This window comes from Trachymyrmex septentrionalis, unplaced genomic scaffold (genome assembly GCF_001594115.1).
Source record: "Trachymyrmex septentrionalis isolate Tsep2-gDNA-1 unplaced genomic scaffold, Tsep1.0 scaffold321, whole genome shotgun sequence".
In the NCBI taxonomy this organism is placed as follows: Eukaryota; Metazoa; Arthropoda; class Insecta; order Hymenoptera; family Formicidae; genus Trachymyrmex; species Trachymyrmex septentrionalis.
Genome location: NW_017305487.1, coordinates 36669 through 57220, shown reverse-complemented (window position 1 = coordinate 57220; position 20552 = coordinate 36669). Strand labels below are relative to the sequence as shown.

General features: G+C 31.7%; 1 protein-coding gene and 1 long non-coding RNA gene across 3 annotated transcripts in view; one reads left to right on the top strand and one right to left on the bottom strand.

The window, feature by feature from the left end:
- Window positions 1–613: 613 nt before the first annotated feature.
- Window positions 614–1923, bottom strand: LOC108750127. The gene is made up of 5 exons (XR_001939411.1): window positions 1847–1923; window positions 1614–1753; window positions 1266–1407; window positions 898–1130; window positions 614–760 (listed from the first exon to the last, which is right to left on the bottom strand). It is a non-coding gene; the product is annotated as an uncharacterized LOC108750127 (long non-coding RNA).
- A 1636-nt stretch (window positions 1924–3559) lies between these two features.
- Window positions 3560–20552, top strand: part of LOC108750124 (zinc transporter ZIP9) — a 17538-nt gene continuing 545 nt past the window's right edge. The window contains exons 1-4 of one of the 2 annotated variants that reach the window (XM_018489384.1): window positions 3560–3746; window positions 3855–3981; window positions 4154–4305; window positions 4428–4562. In XM_018489384.1, coding sequence (XP_018344886.1) covers window positions 3651–3746; window positions 3855–3981; window positions 4154–4305; window positions 4428–4562 — 510 coding nt within the window. In that variant the 5' untranslated portion in view covers window positions 3560–3650. Of the gene's footprint in view, window positions 3747–3854; window positions 3982–4078; window positions 4306–4427; window positions 4563–20552 lie in introns of both variants that reach the window. The other variant, XM_018489383.1, reaches the window with a different exon arrangement.

The following is a 20552-nucleotide window of genomic DNA, read 5'->3' as shown; positions in this document are numbered from 1 at the left end:
ATGATCTTAATGTAATATTTGTTTTTGGGAAAATGTATTTACACCGCCTCTAACAAAAGTATATGCGCAAGATAGATTATGTTATTCATAAAATGCATCAGCAACAACGTTAGTCCATATCTATGGTCTTAAATGTGTGATTAAATCTTTTTGATTTTATCTCTGATTGAAGTGGTTTAATTTGCTCCCATTCATTTGTACTTGATATTAAATCAAACAAAGTGTGTTGACAAGTAGAATCAAATGAAAAATTATTAAAATTAGTTGATTCATTATTATTATCGACTTCACTGGAAATTGTAATATTTATTGATGGATCTAGCAAGTCCAAACCCATCTTTTGTCTTGCGAGAAAATATTTCTCGTCTATTATATTTAACATTAACCCACCAGTTATGAGCACTCCAAGTATTTTGACATCTTTTACTTATTTTTTCTTTTACTCATCTTCTAAACTGAGTTGAGTAATTAGGTAATTCATCATTGCCAAAATAATCCGGAAATGCTATAAGAATAATCACTGCAACATCAAGTTAATTTATTTTCTCTCAGAATTATCAAATCTTTTTGACACAATGTTTAATAAAATTATGTTTCATTAAAAAGTGTTGTAATAAAGTGGGTTTTTTGTTTAAAAAAGTTTAGAATAATGTTCTAACAAAACTATACTTTTCTTTGATAATCTTTTGTTTCTCTGTGATCTTTGTTAAACCACTAAATGCTCTGCCTAGGGGCATAATAAGTAAATGTAATTCATATTCTAAAAAATAAAGATTATGTATGATATATAAAACTAATGCCTATAAAAGAAAAGTATTGTGTTTACTTTTCAAAAACATGATGTTTAAAACAATGTTTAAGATAATTGTATATAAAATAGCTCAATAAATAGCTTACCAGTAATTGTGGTGAAATATGTCCATGAACGATATAACAATATAACCAGAATAAAATTGATCAATAAATAATCCATCTTAAATTCATCACCACATTAGAATACTCATTGTAGCTCGTTTTCTTTTATTGAAATCAAATTGAACAAAATTATTGATTGGTTAGATTCGCCTGAATCATAGATACCAATGATAAAAGAGAGAAACAGTCCACTTTTCTTTCTGCATAAAACTACACTGAAAACAATGATTGAGAATGTAATAAGTATAAATTACTTCGAAACTGATATATCTCATTTTCAACTATATTTGACACTTTTAGCCATGCTAATAAAAGAACAAATTTTACTTCATAGTGGTAACAACCAGTACCTCTGTCTAAAAGAGCCTTTTAGAATAAAATTAACAGAAGTAGAATTTGGTAACCACATATCGTCATTCTCATCAAGATCCATAGTTATAGCTGCACTGATTTGTCATATAGCTGTTATCAATAGCTTGCAATTGATTTAATCTAAAAGTACATAAACCAAATCAATTAACATCTGGAACCAGTTCGCGTTTTTTTTTTTATCTTCGGATCGTTCTGTAATACAATTTATCTTTTATGTATTACTTGTCATACCTACATACATTAAATTCAGCGTATCAACAGTTTTTTTTGGAAGCAAATTAGCTTTATACAGGAAAGTAAATTAATAAAAATTTGGCTCGAATTACCGTCAATTCTTTTATTATCGCCCTCGTTTGTTAGCCATGCTCTAAAGTCACGTCCAGATCACTGTATAGATAACAATGGACAATCGCCAAAATATAGTACTTCATGTTCTCGCCATCCGGTCGTGTTTTACTACTGTTTCCTAGAATGTACCACATTAGTAAATACATGCAATATTTCGTATAATTGCAAAAATATATAATCTTTTTAAATGACAGTTTTATACTGAACATACTGTTAAAAAAATAATAGATTCGAGACAACGTCATCGAAAACTCAAAAAACACTCGTTCATTTTATGATCGAAAAATAACCAGGAGTATCGAAATACTAGATTACCGATTGCGCCTTAAACTTCTGCTAATACTTTCGGAACATGAAATTTATATTACATGATCTTTAAATATTTAATTAAAATTATTTTGATGACTCACAAACCTTTTCAATGGCACTTCATAACTCTTCATACAAAATACAAAGGACATCATACAGAACTATATTTAATTTGCCTCCGGCTTATTTTTCCGGATAAGTACATTGTCAAAAAATAAATAATTAATTACAATTAACAGAACGACTCACAATCTTTTCAATTGCACTTCAAAACTCTTTATATGAAATACAAATGTTTTTATATGAGAGTTCCTTCAAAAGAGTTCCTTCAAGTACACTGCAGTGCATTAATTCACTGAGTCATGGTAGCGGCCCGACTTATCGACGTTTATTTTTTACTCAAATACTATCAACTTTACAGAAAAATTGCAAGAGACAAAAATCATGTATTTTCTTCTCATAAAACTCTAAGAATTTTTTCAAAATTTTTTATCAACTTTTTAGTACTGCATTTTCTTATTGTATTTTCGATAAGTCGAGCTGCTATTACCCAGCGAATTAATGCTCTGCATTTTACATACAAATCCTGAAACAGCCGGTTCGAGCAGTTCATGAAAATTTACCTTAAGAGTGCCATTACATGAAGTGCGAAAATGCGGATACGCGGAAGACGAAATTAATTAAACTTTACTAGATTTCTGCGTTTCCGCGCGTTCTGTCTTGCCTGTTTTGATCTCTTAATATTACATGGAGCACAATTTCCGCGGAAAAGCGGAACGATATAATGACAAATACACTTTTGTATTCATTTTAAGAAATTGTATTCACTAAATTTATTATAATTTTTATCAATATACTTATCTTTTTAGTTTGTTATACCCTAAGGCTGCTTTTTCATGTTGACGCTCGACGCTCATTTTTAGCGTCAAACCAGGGTATCAATCATGAAATTTGATCCTTAGGATGGAAAGTGAAAAGTGAAAATTTTTTGAAGTCAAAAGAGAAATTTTTCACTTTTTACTTTTCACCCTAGAAAGAAAGTTTCACGATTGATATCCAGGTCACGTAATCAAAATTGACGAATACCAAGCATCAATTTGGATTACGTAACCTGTTTTAACGCTGAAAATGAGTATCGAGCGTCAGCATAAAAATGTAATCTAACGAACAATTGGGCTGGTATTCATAGTCGCATCTTATATTCAAGACCGTCTTAAGAAGTTATGAACCAATCAGAGGGCTGCATTGGCGTCTTAAGACATTACTTAAGATGGGCTTGAAATAAGAATCGATTAAGAATACCGGCTTTGGAACGCAACTTGTGTGCACGAAAGTGTCTAGGGATATTGCAATTGGAAAGCACCCTATGTAATCTTTCTACCATGTCTCCTTTCTAATAATTGTATGTTATGGTTTTAATAATGCTCACGTGTATCAATCATTGAAATTATTGAATTGTGTCTGTTTGAAAACAGAAGTTAGAACAGAAAAAATCATTGATGTTGTTTTATATGTATATTTTTATTTACTATAAAACTGTTACATATATACATATGATATATAAGTGGAATAGATCAATTGAAGAGAATGTTTATGATTTATGTTTAACATGCAGTTAACCATTCTTGTTGCTTTACACATGTGTTTAATTAATTAATAATGTAATATTGGGAATTAATAGTTCCTTTCGTTATTAAGAAAAAATAATGGAAAAAGGAACAATGTTATGGATACTTACTCTTGTTATGCTGGTTGGCTCTTGTTTGGCTGGATCATTACCATTAGTCATGAGTTTGTCTGAAGTAAGATAATTTTTTATAATAAGTAGTTTTTGTATTCTACATATTAGATTCCTAAATATATCAAAACATGCTATATGATTATATAGTATACATATTTATTTCCTACAGGATAAATTACAATTAGTATCAGTATTAGGGGCAGGTCTTCTTGTTGGAACTGCATTAGCAGTGATTATACCTGAAGGTATAAGAGCTTTATTTACTGGCGAAATTACTAATGAAAAACAATTACATGGTAATTTATTATATTTATTATTAATGTTTTTCTTAATTAATTTATATAATTGTATTTTTATATATTTAAATTTATATTTTTAAATCTGTTTTTACAGGTGATTTACATTCTTTAATTGGAATTAGTTTAGTGCTTGGTTTTGTATTTATGCTTTTGATTGATCAATGTTCAGCAAAAAAAAATGATGGAAGACAAAAAAGTGTTACAGCAACTTTAGGTCTTATAGTACATGCAGCAGTTGATGGAGTTGCATTAGGAGCTGCTGCTACTACATCTCAAGCTGATGTTGAAATGATAGTTTTTTTGGCAATAATGTTGCACAAAGTAAAATGTTTAATCATACAATCCTAACAATTGACAGTTAATAGGAACTTCATAGAAAATGTAGTATTAACGTAATTACGTTATTTTGTCATTTGTTATTAAAAAATTAAATTTTTTTTTAGGCACCAGCTGCATTTGGACTTGTATCATTTCTTCTTCATGAAGGCGTAGATAAAAAGAGGATAAGCAGACATTTATTAATTTTTTCTCTTGCGGCACCATGTCTTACACTTGTGACATATTTTGGGATTGGAAAGGTAAGTAGTACAAAATATAAGCGTTCCTATAGTAGATTTTCAAACCCTATTTATATATATAGTAACATTGAAAATAGTGTTCAAAATATGATAAATTGTGATAATACATATTAATATGATAAATTGTGCAATTGAATAATCACTGAGAAAGCATTCGAACATTAATTCATTTTTTCTGGCTTATTTTTTATTAGTAAACAAAGTCTAAAATCGATTTTTAGATAAAGTTATGATTCTGTTAATATAGATTGTAAAATTATAGGATTTTGTTTATGTGATAGCAGGATAACAGTATTGATATTTTAAACAAGATTAATGAAAGAATTATTCCTTTAAACTTAATTTAAATATATGCAGCTTTCATAAGAATAAAACTTTTTATTACATGATATGATTTTTCTTTTATAATACATTTTTATTTTGAGAAATGTTATTTATTTTTCTATTGTTATGTTTTTTTCTTTTAAGCAAGTTTAGTTTTGCAAGTAAGAATTTGGATAAATGAACGATTTTTAATATTTATAATTGTATTGTTTTAATTTTTGTTGAAAAGTCAAACATATTTAGAGTTTCATTAATGATAAGAAAAACATTTTTGAGAATATTTTTTTAATACTTTTCTTAATATAGTTATGATAAATATATTGTTATTAATTAGATAATAAATACTATATAAGTGTGTTTAAATAATCTTGTCTCTGTATAAGAACATTAAATAGTTCCATATATTTGCTGCATTCCATATATTATAGTGTCACTGAACTAGATTACTACTACTACTGTTATTAAAACTTTTTATTTCGTTTTTATTAAATTTCACTGTATATTTCAGGGGCCTTAATTTTAAATTATTATATTTTAAGGGGATCCTAAAGACACGATTAGTCGTATTGTAAATAGCACTTACACATAGACGACTGTCATTGACACATCACTACATCTATGGCTGGTATTCATATTGGCTGGGATTCTTATATTTGAGATTGTCTTAAGTACAGTCTTAAGATGTCATGAGTCAATTAGGGGGCTGTACTAGCATATTAAGACGTTACCTGATGGTCTTAAAATAAGAACAGACTATAAATACCGGCCAATATCTCATTCACACATGCTACACAACATATCAATTTTTGTGTAACAATTACGTTTTAATTAGACATCTAAATCTAATTTTAAAAACTCCACGCTATTTCTTCATACAAACTACTAGTCTGTGGACTATTTTGTAAGTAAAGATTGCACAGCTTTTATATCAAGCAAATGTTGTCGACGATGTGACATATTAGATTAAGAAATGTAAAGAAAGTAAAAATCTCAACTTCGAAATTTTTTGTCGTTCTCAGCATAGAACGATCTCCACCTCACAGACTCGTATTAATGCGTATACGTTAATGGAAAAGGATTTTCAAATCAGTAAAAGAGGAAAAAAGTAATTTTTATACAAAAATTATATAGTTTAATCGGTAATACAGACCGACTTTATTATCCCCTTAAATTTTTAATATTATAAAAATAGAGTATTCGTAAATTGATGGTACAACCGGGAAGGAAATAATTCTTAAAATTATTAAAAAATAAGTTTAAAATGTAGAAGAAAATATTTTTATATGAAGCTTTTTGTTTTGAAAAAAATCAATTTTAAATATTTGCCAGGTACATAAGTGTACAAACTACAGACCTGTTCTTTTTAGCTGAACTTTTCAGACAGTTCATGTTTTCTCTTTTTCTTTCCAATATAGAGAAAAAAGGAAAAAAGTTGAACCGTGCAAGAATTTTAGCTAAAAAGAATAGACTTGATGTCTCAATTCGATGGATTTCTTGTAAATTCTCCCAGACACAAAAGATATCCTTTTAAGTTATTCGACAAAAGGAAAAGATGTCTAAAAAAAATTACGAAAAGATATCGTTTTTTGACAAGACGAAAAGATGTTTGTAAGATGGTTTTTCATTTCTTCTAAAAGACAACTTAAAAAAGGCATTTTTCTATGGATATCTCTTCGGCAAAGTGAAAAGTAAGTCAACTAAGCCCGGATCCTCATTCCTCATACGGACAACAGCGCTTTGGCATCGAACACTGATCGATGGAAAACGGGTAATGGGTATAAATTTTACTCCCACAACTAGCTTTTCATCAAACAGCATTCGATGTCAGAGCATTGTTACCCGTATGAGGATCCGAGTTAAAAGATATCTTCTCATATTATTGATAAAACAACATAAAAAAAATATCTTTCTGTTATTTTGATATTTTTCATCACTTAGTCGTGAGCAGTACGGGATCGCCATCAGACGTGGAGTTTAGTTTCTCATGTTTGAAAATCAAGATAGAATAAAACGTGCAGTATTATGAGAAATTTTACCCGTGTTTTAATGAACACTAATAAAATATTTTTTGAAAGCGAGTCCCTAAAGGAGATTATGATGAAAAAAAATAGTTCTTGCACATAGGATATGGCAAGCAGGACCTATAAATGGGATGTATATTGATGATCATATAATTATGTTTAGTTTTATATAAAGAGATTATTACAGGAATCTGATATTATTAAATGTTATATGTGTCAAAATACAATCGTCAACAAAATTATCGCAATATAAATTTATACCAAAATTCTGTATAATTTCGTGAAAAAATGAACGTTTTTAAAAGTTTTCTTTTTCATTTTCAAGTCTATACTTTAAGAAGATTTTTATAAATTTTGAATTTATCCTTATTTCCGTCCTCCATCTTTTTTAAAGTAAGGAAGTATTACATCTCTAAAAAATTGCCTAGTTTGACACTGTGGGGTGGAATGAATTTTTTTCGCATGTGTTAATTATCATAAAGTATGGTCTTTTTCTTACAAATATAAAAAAAAGGTTTGTATGATTTTTTGTTGCGGAGATATAGTGTATCAAAATTATACTGAGTATCTTAGATCATCTGTATACCCCTTTTATCTTGGATACAGAGCATTTTAGAAAAAACGTTTCAGACAGAAGTTATTATGGGGTTCTAAATGATCTATATTTAGTAATATGATCAGTCTGACCTTGGGTGGCGTCATGATTGTTTCATTTTTGTACTGAAAATTTATTTTAAAAATAAAAATAAGAGAAACAATCTTCAGTGACTTTGATCTTAACGAATGTTATCCAGGACATGATCCTGAACGACATTTAAGAGATTTTAGCCGTCGGTCGGACACCTTGCGTAATATTAATGCCGACGATACTGTAATTTTCAAGCATTATAACTCGAAAAGTACTTTATGAAAAAATATTTTATTATAGTGTTTTGGAAAGCTTTCGAGATATGCTACAAGAATATGCAATTAAAAATAGGGGGTTCCATTTAAAAAATTCGAAATGACATTATTCTGATCTTGGTGACGTTCCCGTTCCGTATACTATACTGTAGTGACAACTGGCAGTAATATACGACCTTAGTTGATTCTTTTGCTCAAATTTGACGTAAATACGTACATTGACTAGTAAGTGTAATAAAACATAGTAATGATGATGAACATAATAATGACGTATCTTAAAAGTTTTACATCGGAACTTTGCGTCGCAATATCTTGCTCGTAGGATACGTAGAAAAAAAATGAAAGCACTTTTATTACACAATTTGAATGGACGCTATCAATTAAGTGTATGTAGAAGACAGTGATCGATTCAGCCATTATTGAGATCCAATAATCTCAATTTCCCGCAACTCGCGGTCTCGCGTAAAGGAGATGTCGTTGGCTTGGCTTAGCGCCGAGACACTACCGTGTCTCCTACATATATTTAAATTTTTTACTTTGACTGTATATGTATATTGTATATTTCCAAAACTGGCACTAAATTATACTGCTTTGAAATTTCCACGAGTTTTCTACACTGGATGATTCAGAAAAACGTTTGTCGTTAAAATATCATATTCCTGACTTAATTCTAAGATGATTTTTTCTTTGCGAAAATTTTGTCTGAAGCTTACTTTTCAAATTACAAGAAGAAATAATTTGCGTATCACGGGTCTTGTAGAGGAGATGGGCAGGAGCGGCGCTCACGATTAGATGGGAATGCTTTACGTGCGGGACGCATACTGATCGGACGTATTCAGACGTTTATAAAAACATGTTTCTTCTTACCTTTCTCGTCTACTACACTATCTCTTTGTCTTTCACATACTTCAAATATAATTTCGTTAAATTATAAATTAGAGTGATGAAATTAAAATGAATATTGAATCATTTGAATATTGAATTGTTTTTTAATTACATTGATAAAATTGTTAGAGAAATGTAATAAAAGAGCAAAATTAGACAATAATTGCGTGCGATAAGCAACAAATAATTAAAGTTATTATTGACAAATAAATCAAACCATTATTTCAGTACATCTAATTCTAAGAGCGTTTCTTACAATTGGATGTATTGAAAACTTATTAGACTTAATTGTATGTCAATACGTTACAATACTTGTAGCACGCAATTATTGTCCAACTTCTCACTTTTACAAAAATTTCTCTAACAATTTTATTTACGCTATCACGCTCGTAGCATTTATTACATAGTTATGAGAAGTCTTATGAGAAACGCGCTGCATAGCTAGAAGCTATGCGTTTCGCGAATTATCAGGTCCATTATTAGAATTGCCAACCAAAAACTAGTAAAAGTTGTAAATCTATCAAGTGTATGCGTGGAGGCAATATGTTCCACCGTCCTCCTACGGAAGGATTTCATTACCAAAAAATTAAACAGATTTAAAATGAGCCTCGCTTTACGTGAAAAGTTACAAGTCTATCTCGAACCTCGCTTTGTGGAAAGTTTTAAATCTACAAGTTTTATATTGTAAAACTTTAATTTATTAGAATAGAATATTTATTCACTTCAGCGTGTACAGCCAAGAAGAGGACTTGGTTTACAATTCTTCTTAACTCACTCAGTCTTTTATACCTTTCATACTTTCTTATTTGCTCATCATTCTTACTGTCAAACTTTATAGCCAACTAACAGTTATGGTTTAAACTCTCTACATATACACTGGACAACAAAATTAACGCAACACCTGTTCGCTCTGCAAAAATAGGCAAATTTCAAGATACAATAACTTCGTCAAAAATTGTCGTATCGGGATGTTTAAAAAAGTATTTTACAGGTAGAAAAAAAATCGTACGGAGCTTTGTAAAAAAGTAAATTAAAGATAAAGATTCGCTCTTTCGAATGATGTAAAACGCATTTGTATACAATTTTTAGTTCACTCCGTGGAACTACGTAAATTTTGTAAAAAATTTTGTGATTTTATATCTTCATTTATGTTTGTGTAATTTTATGAAATCTTCATGAGATTGTTTTTTAAATAGCGATCTGAAAAGTAGACGTTTCAATCTGTAAAATGGTTTTTGAAACATCCCGATATGACAATTTTTGACGAAGTTATTGTATCTTGAAATTTGCATGCAGCTATTGAACAAAATTAGCGTCATTTAAAATCAGCGTTAAAAAAAACCAAATTCAAATTTCACATATCTCCGCGAAGAATGGTCGCCAAGCGATGTACGAAAAAACATTTTAAAGCCATAACTTCTTTAAGTGTAAGTATTCGAGTTATTCAACGTTGAAGCAAAAAGACCATTTTTGCTTCAACGTTGAATAACTCGAATACTTACACTTAAAGAAGTTATGGCTTTAAAATGTTTTTTCGTACATCGCTTGGCGACCATTCTTCGCGGAGATATGTGAAATTTGAATTTGGTTTTTTTTAACGCTGATTTTAAATGACGCTAATTTTGTTCAATAGCTGCATGCAAATTTCAAGATACAATAACTTCGTCAAAAATTGTCATATCGGGATGTTTCAAAAACCATTTTACAAATTGAAACGTCTACTTTTCAGATCGCTATTTAAAAAACAATCTCATGAAGATTTCATAAAGTTACACAAACATAAATAAAGATATAAAATCACAAAATTTTTTATAAAATTTACGTAGTTCCACGGAGTAAACTAAAAATTGTATACAAATGCGTTTTACATCATTTGAAAGAGCGAATCTTTACCTTTAATTTACTTTTTTACAAAGCTCTGCACGATCTTTTTCATCGAGTTATTCAACGTTGAAGCAAAAATGGTCCTTTTGCTTCAACGTTGAATAACTCGATGAAAAAAAATTGTACGGAGCTTCTTACATAGCCATATTATTTTTAAATTTATGTTTGAGTTACCTAAACTAAACGAAACTAAACTGGATAAGTAAACTAAACTAAAACCAGACTAGATTACATTAAACCTTACTTTAACTTAACCTAGTCTAGCCTAACCTTAACCTAACCTAACTTAACCTTATTGTCTTTATATCCCAACCATTGTCGCCCTACAAAATATTCCTTCTCCTTTTCTAACTTATTTATTCTTACAATACCATACTTTCTTACCTATAAATTAATCTCTACTTGTATTATTTCCTAACTCTTTTTTTTTATTACGTTCTCTCTATTCTTTCATAGTTTTTTTAACACACCTCCTATAAGTTCGTCTAAGCCCTGTCCCCATATTTTCTTTATTATCTCATCTTTATCCATCCCTAACTCTACAAAGCTTCCTCCTACCTCCTTACATTCGTTAACGTAATGTTCCACGTTATCTTCACCTGCGTTATAGAAAACACTTCCCCTCTTCTTTTCCTAATCAGTATTTATTTTTTCCTTCCAGATTCCCACATCTTAATTTAATTAACGCTCTCATTTCATCCCCTCTTCTCATTTCCATGTTCTCACTCCTCAAACAATTTGGTAACTTATTCTTGATTCCTATCTCTTTATATCTCCTGTTATACCTTGCCTTATCTATTCTTTCCTTTTCCCATTGTCTCTGTAAATTCCTTTCTCTACTTATTAAATTTTTTTCGAATCTTGTCCATAACCCATCACTTCCCTAGACTCTATTCCTCACCCATTTCTGTTATATATATCTCTCTCCACACCATATTTACCATTCCAACCCAATCTTTGCTTTTCCTCCCAACTCTGACCAGATTCCCAGCATTTCCAGATTTAATCTTTCCAACTCACTCATAGTTCGTACATACCTCGGAGTGCAAAAATCTAAGTTAAAAATTCACCTCACATAATCCAATATTATTTTTTTTAATTCACCCTTTTTCTTTCAACCCCATAACTCTATCCCATACGCTATTACGCTCTATATTAAATATTTAAATATCCATCTCCTATTAAAATCGTTTTTACATATCCTTTTCCTCAAACTCCATACATTTCTTGCAACCATTTTTCCTTTGCTACTTAGTTTTTTAATATGATTTTTATAATTCCCGTTCCTGTCCAAAATAAAATCTAAATATTTAAATTTCTGTACCTCATGTAGCTCCTTATTTCCCAATTTTCATTTCTCTTTCTTTTTCCTCTCATATCATTTCTGTCCTTCCACATATCATTATTTTCGTCTTTTCTGTACACTTTTCCAGTACACCTTTTGTGCGTGCATGCATGCGTGCGTGCGTGCGTGCGTGCGTGCGTGTATGCGCGCTCGCGCGCACGCACAGTGTAAATCCAATTGGGCAACCTCCACGCGGTACACCTTGGATAATACTAATGTCGGCGACACTGTAACTTTTAATCTTCATAACTCGAGAATTATTTGAGATTTACTTAATCTAAAGATACTTTATTATAGGGTTTTGGAAAGCTCTTGACATCGGCTATTAGATTCTAAAATAAAAAGTAGGATGTTTCATTAAAAAAAAAAATCGATGTAACCTTGATCTGACCTTGGCAAAGTCACTCAAGGTCAAACTGATATGATCAATAAATAAATCTTTTTAAACCTCACAACTTTGGTCTGAATATATTTTTGATTGGATCTTATCCTGCGGAGATAAAAAGAGGACGGATGGTCTGAGACATCCTGTATGTTGAACAAAAATGAACTCATCACAGCCCTGCCTTACTTCTTTCATTATATTGAATTGTTTCCTTGTTTCGACCTTATTCTCACCTCCGCATACATCTTCTCTATGTTCCTAATCAGGTATTCACTTACCCCTTTGCCTCTTAGAATTTCCCACAGCTTACTTCTCTCCACCTTATTGAAGGCAGCTTTTAAATCCGCAAACAACTTATACTTTTTTCTTGTCTTGTTGATTTTTTTGCCTCTGTATCAAATGCATCAATATGAAAATATTATCCAATGTTGATCTTTCTCTTCTAAATCTAGTTTGATTATCCGGAGTCATATCTTTTGTTTCCACTTCTCTTTCCAATCTTACTACCTCTACGTATATTTTATACGCCATGCACGATAACGAGATTTCTTTATAATTCATTACTCTCTCTACGTTTCTTTTTTGTATAATGGTACAATTATGTTTTCCTTCAAATCTTGCAGCATCATGCTTATTCTCCACACTTTTTGTAGTAGACACATCTGCTTCGACTTTAACTCCTCACCTGCATATAACTATGCTTCCGTAGATATCAATTCCTGTCGCCTTATTCTTCTTCAGCTTACGTAACGCTCTCTTCAGCCTTCAATTCTCCATTTTCCTTCCTTTTCTTCTCTTTCTCTTTTCTTTTTCTTTTTCTATTTCAATATAGACCTATCCTTGTCCTGTTATGCTATAGTTTTATCGTTCTCAATATCTTCCAATAGTTCTTTAAAATGTTTCATTCTTCGTTCTTTATATTATTCTCTTTCCATACTTTTTTTACCTCTCTTCCTATTTATATACTTCCATATATCCGCCTCCCTTTTCAGTTCCTCCTCTTCCTCTTTCCTTTTCTTTTTTTGTTTCTTCTCTAGATATTTTTCCTTCGTCTCTTTATTTTCCTTCTATTTCTTGCATGTCCTCTTCACCTCTCTTTTCTTCCTAGTACATCTGATATCTTACCAGTCCTTCTATCCGATGCTCCTTTTATTTCTTTTTATTTTCTTTACTACATTATTGAACACACTCTGTTTAATTTCCTCTCACATAACTTCTATTTCCTCATCCTCATTTTCCTTGGCTTTATCCATATCATTTAGCACTTCTGTATTTTTTCTGTAATTCTCTATAGTCTCTCTATTCCATACAATAATTTCTTCTTCCTTGGTGACATACTCTTCATCTCGATTCTCTTCAGCATCATTTTCTTCTAACTCAAATGCGCTTCTCTCCTCCAGTGTCACGCACAGTGGCATGTGATCCGAGTTTTTCTCATCGATCTTAAATTCTATGAGCCTATCGCAAATTTGGTCATTAGCCATCACAAAATCTATAATTAAATTACCTCTTGCGCCTGCATATGTATATTCCCTTTCCCAATCACCCTTTGTTTTACCATTCATAATGTGCTATCCGTACTCCGTTACCAGTTCTACAAAACTATTACCTCCATTACTTATTACCTTATCTTTATTGCATTTACCATATCTTTGATCTTCCCCTCCCTTCTCTAAATCCTCTCCTCCTAATTTACCTATTCTAACATAAAAATCACCTAATTATATTTTTCATCACTTCTAATTACATTTTTATCCTCCATATTTTCCTCCTTAATCTTTTCCAGCTTTATTTTCAAATTTTTGCCTCCTTGAGCTCCATATACTATATTCAACTTTTTTCTCCTCACCTTTATCTTCGATACAATTACATCTTTCCACTCTTTACTAACTCTTTACTTAACCTCTTATCTTCATTACTTCTGCATCCTTTCCTCTTTCCTGTTATAAAACCATCTTTTGATCTACCTCTCTTTTCCTTCTTCCTAGCATAACTGCAATCCAATACAATATGTCTTTGGTAATCTATCTTTTAAAACTTCCCATCCCTTTTCATCTAATGTCTCACACAAACTCACAAAATCATACCCTTTCACATATCTTCAGAAATCTAAATCCTTTTCTCTCAAACCTGCAATGTTCCAAAACAATAACTTTCGTTTTTTTCTTTGTTTTCTTCCTTTTATCCTTTTCCTTGATTACTTCCTTTTCACCTTAATCAGTACTTTCTTACTTTTTTCTTTTACATCTACCTTTTCTCAAATTACACTTTAATTCTTCTTGGCTCCATCGAAATTTTGATTCCTTGTCTCTTTAGCATTTCCCCTCTCACTCTCATCTAACTCCTTTCACTCTACCTTCCTTCTTCTTTCTTCTTTCCTCTTTCTCCCTCTCAATCACATTTCATGATTTCCACATTCCTTCTATTCTCACTTTACCTAAACCTTTATTTCTTTTTCTTCCCCTTTCCTTCATCTGTTAATTCTTTCTGAATTTTTTCTCTTCCCAACTTAAATCATTTTCAATAAAAATCCTACCTCCTTTTAATTTATGCTTATTCCTCATTATTTCTTTTTTTTCCTCCTCACCTCCCATATTCCACTATTACTGTTCCATTTATCCTAGAAGACTATGTTGCATTCTATCCCTAATCTTTCTTTTATTAACTCTTTGACCCATCTTTCCCTTTCTCTCCAATCTTTTTCAATCTCTTTCGGCATATCCATTCCTTTTATGATAATTTTCTTCTCCTCTCCTCTTTCTCATTACCCGAAACCCATTTCTTTAATATCAATCACTCTGCAACTTAACCCCCTTTCACAGATTCAGCTCTCGAGTAACGCTTTCTCCCCTTTTTCTGAAATTATTCACATTCCTTCATCGCTATCATATTCATTCTCTTCCTCTCTATTTATTCTCCCTATTTTCTCTATACTTTCTACTATTTTCCTATTATTTTCTGTCATCTCTTTCTTTACTATTTCCATTTTTTTTTAATCTTTACTAATTCCTTCTTTCTTTTTGTCCCTTCCTCTTTTAATTTCCTAATTTCTTTATCTACATCTTGTATATCCCTTTTAATTCTTGTTACCTCCCTTTCTATTATATCTCATTTCTTTTCTCACCCCTTCCCATTCCTGTCTAATCCCTTCCTTTATTTCCGCTTTTATACTTTTCTCTAAACTTTTCTCCTTTGACGTATTAAACGTAGTTTTTGACTCCTACGTGTAACTTTTCATCTATCAACGTTATTTATCATCCGCTGTATACTTCCCTACCTTATCGATTCCGGACAACATTCTTATTTCCCGCCTCTTTTGCGCGCCTTTTTACCTATTTTAACTTCTGCTATCTTATTTCATCGTAAAACGCTTGCTATTTTTTTATCGTACTTCCTCCGATCTCCCCTCCAATTACTCGCCTGTATCTCGCACCAGATTACCTAATTAGCTCTCAAATGAGCCTCTTGCTGAATTAACGAATCTAAATGCTTAGAATACCGCTAAGATATACTCGCACTGCTTGCACTCTCATGCGTCTTCTAACCAAAGGCACAGTACATACAGTAGCGCAACTCCCTGTCGGTATCTTTGATGTTAGTGTTGGCCAAAATGGAGTGCGCATGCGTGAAATAAGAAAGAAATTTATATACATGTATGTCCAAAAAATAAATTTAAAATACAATAAATAAAAAGAAATCCTTTTTGCTCGATTTTCTATGTTACTTTTTGTTCACTTTTTCACTTTATCACAAAAATTAGATCAATCTCTCGAGATTTCTCACACAACATTTCACTAAATGGACAATACAGGTAATACTTTCCTCTAAATTTCTATTCTGAACCATGTATGCTTGAAAAACAAATGTTTAAGTGAAACGCTTATTTAAATAGAGAGAGAGAGAACAATAAAAAAAGGGTTGGAAAAGAGATGAGGCAACTTACTTATTTCATGCATGCGCACTCCATTTTGGCCAACAAATCAGGAGAGTTGCGCTACTGTATATACTGTGCCAAAGGTTTGTTTTCTGTTCCCAAAATGGCATCAGCGACGATGTTTTTTGTTCCAGTGCAACAGAACTCAGTGCACGAGTTCACTGTAGTCTGGAATCAATAGGTGTTCGCGTTGCTTGCACTTTTGGCACTCTACATTTTCGCTTTTTTTCTTTTTAAGGCAAAATATGTATCTCTCATTTTAAGTGCAAAAATATTTTGGGATTTTATACAACGCGAACAGACCTAGTGCAAGCAGTACATTAGTGTACACTAGCTCAGCCACAGAAAACAGGCCTTATACAAATAGTGCGAGAATTAGTAATTATTTAGAAGACTCTTCACCTTCAATTTTAGTGAAATTATATTCATTCGGCGCATTTTTGCATGAAACGAAAGAATCTGGCAGCAAAATGTTGTGCCTAGTCCCGCGAACCGAGATATTAAGCGTTGAAGTTGACGATTGAGGTTAGGAAATCTGTCAGCTGCGAAATATCGCGATGAAAGCATGTACTGCGATCACATTTTCATGCTTTATGGCTACATGTGCATACGTTTTTTACTAATTTGCTTCTATAGCGATATATTAACTTGTTTATTAATATTCAAATCATTTCCCTTTCATCAGGGATTCACAACTTTTCGCACATAGCAAGAACAGAGCATCAGGCTTTTGTTTTGAATAAAAATGCATCGAATGAACCTATTTTCATTAAAATCGAAAATGAAATAACGATTCTCATTAAAATCGAAAATGAAATAAATACAGACTAAACTACGTATACATTAACGATGCATTAAGTCGGTGCGACAGATTTCCTAACCACAATTTCGTCAATTTTAATGCTTAATATCTTGGTTCGCGGAACTAGACGTGATATTTTTCAGCTAGATTCTTTCGTTTCATGCAAAAATGCGACAAATGAACATAATTTTATTAAAATTGAAAGTGAAGAGTGTCTTCTAAATAATTATCCGAGAATTTAAAAGTAATAAAATATATATAAATAAGAGTACATATATATAAATAAGTCTACATATAGAAACATTTTGTGTCATCATTATCTTTAATTAAGAATTTTTTTTAATGGAATTGCATTTCTTTTCATCATATGAATCTAATACTTCCATGTAAATAATATGGGACGCCATTTTTATCTTGCACTAAAACGTTTTTTATTCCTTGCCTGCACACTTAGACTGGTTAGTTCTGAATTGCACTAGTTCAATTCAGTTCAGTTCTAGCGCAATCCTCGTGCAGGAACAGAAAACAAACCTCAAGTCAAAACTTTAATTTATTATATCTCCTAAATTAGTGGCCTCTTACTTAATTTTTGCAGGGCGAATTATTCAGAACAACCTTCTCTTACCCCTAAATACATCTCAAAAGCAATAATACCAGTGAAATTTAATCTAGATCTAAACTGTATATTAATCGAATGCATACATACTGTACATACAAAGATTTCTACTTTTTAATACAAAGATTAAATCAATATTAGATTAAGCAATATGAATATGTGCTCTATATTTTCTTTTTTTATGTATGTTAAGGTAGTTAATTATATGTATATTTACATATTTATCACGTATTTGTATCAGATAATAATATTGAAGATAATAATATTGATAAGATTAATAAATTCTATATTAAAAGCAAATTATTTATTGCTTGTTTTAACAAAAACTTAAATATTTTACTAATCTATGTTATTTCATACAGAAAATTAGTATATTTAATGCTTTTTTCGAAAAATTAATATTTGTTTTTGATTCTAAAAGAAAGATTTATGAAAATTGTTTAATTATTATATTCCTTTTTCACAAATGTTCCCAAGTTTTCAAATCCTGAGAGAACTAAAATTGTATAATTTTAATACATAAAGATTTTAATAAGACTTTAAACTGTTAAAAAAATATAGGCGATTTAATCTTATTTTTTTAGTTTATTATATTAGGAGTATAAATAAGTTTCCGCCGTTTTTTATCAAAAATTGGGCATTTATTGTGAAAGAACCTAATGTTTTATTCGAAGTATTGTCCATCGCTAGCCACTATTTTTTCCCATCTTTCTGGCAGCATACGGATACCGCGTCGGAAAAACGATTCATCTTTTGAAGCTATCCACGAATCGATTTTTGGTATCTTCATATGATGTGAAGTGTTGCTCAGACAGGCCATGCGCCATCGATCGAAACAGGTAGTAATCAGAAGGAGCAATACGGCGGGTGGGGTAAAACTTCTCAATTGAGTGTTTCCAAGTAGGTTTTGATCGGCGCCGCAACATGTGGACGAGCATTATCATGCAGAAGAATAACTTTGTCGTGTCTGGAGTAGTAGTGGGCGCGTTTTTCCTTGAGTGCTCGGCTGAATCTCATCAATTGTGTTCGGTAGAGAGTCCCAGTAATGGTTTCGTACGGTTTGAGCAACTCATAATAAACGACACCTAGCTGATCCCACTAAATACACAACATGAGCTTTTTCCCATGAATGTTCGGCTTGGCTGTCGGTGTTGAAGCATGGCCAGGTGGTCCCCATGATTTCTTCTTCTTTGGGTTATCGTAGTGGATCCATTTTTCATCACCAGTGATTACACGGTGCAAAAAACCCTTTCGTTTATGCCTGGCAAGCAGCATTTCACATATGAAAAATCGGCGTTCAACGTTTCTCGGCTTCAGTTCATATGGAACCTAATTTCTTTGCTTTTGAATCATTCCCAACGATTTTAAGCGATGTGAAATTGCTGGTTGAGTCACTCCTAATGTAAGTGCAAGTGCTTCTTGCGTTTGGCACGAATCTTCATCCAATAATGCTTCCAATTCCGCGTCTTCGTACACTTTCGGCCTTCCGCTACGTTCTTTGTCTTCGACGTCAAATTCACCGTTCTTAAACTTTTGAAACCACTCACGGCAACTTCTCTCACTTAAGGCAGCCTCACCTTCTACAAGCAATCGATGCGCCTCAGCTGCAGATTTCTTCAAATTAAAGAAGTAAATCAAAAGCTCCCGCAAATGATGCTTATTCGGCTCAAAACTCGACATTTTCTCACGAAAAAAAGATATAAGATGCTGAATCGCTGATGCAAAATCGCTAATATTTCAAGGTTATGTTCTTGCCAGATGTCAAACCTTACGATATGACGTTTTACAGCTGACAATTTTAACTATAACATACTGGTAGTGCCATTTTGTCAAACGGAGGAAACTTATTTATAGTTCCCAATAAGTTTTATGTAATTATGCAGAATAGAGCCTTTTCCTAATTTCGACATTTTTCGACTGCAATATTGATAATAATCTTTATGATTCAAATAGTAACAAAAAATGAGGGCAAAAAATATATTACGTATACTTCTATTCGTATACTGAGTAATATTGACATTCTAAAGTCATGCTCAGTAGCAGGGGAGGAGGAGAGGTGGAGAAGTCGTGTGCCCCTAAGCAGAGAGAGGTGGGGTGGGAGTCGCTTTGCGTAGAAAGTCATGCGCCCATATGCACTACTATATGTAACGTTTTCAAAGAAAATTTTTGTTTTTTATTTTTCAACCTCCTCCGACTTATTATCACTATAACATTATTGTCAACATTGCAGCTGAAAAATGTCGAAATTCGGAAAAGGCCCTATTCTGCATAATTATCTAGTTTTATAGTTATCTTTCATGTAAAAATTACAAAAGGCTTTGTTTTTAACTATGAAACTGTTAGGTTTAATAAATTTAATAATATCTAATTGCTAATGCTATGAATAATCATAAAATGAATAGTGTGAATGCATTGTGTAGCAGTAATCAATATTAACTGTGTGTAATCACTAATTAATATCAGATCAATGCCCGTGTAACTATTGGTCTGACCGCGCAGACTCTATCCCCTACAGCACAAAAGTTGCAGCAACAATGCTACAACATTGCAATATTGCAGCGTTATTGCAGCGATATTGCTGCAAATTCTGTTCTATATGGAATATTACTATCTTTAATCAATTATATGACTTAAAAACTATTGTGGCCTCGACATTTTCGTATTAGGATTTTTTTATTCTATTTTACTTTCAGAATACATGAAATTATTGGAGGTTGTGAGACACCCTGTTTACTTGCGCTCAAGGTCAAATAAATATCATTTGTTGAAATCTTTCTACATTTCGAAGGTACGTTTTTACGAATCGCTCAAACCGGCTATTCAGTGACATAAAGGATCGCGTGATCAAAATTGACACTTGATATTCATCAATTTTAACCATATAATTCTTT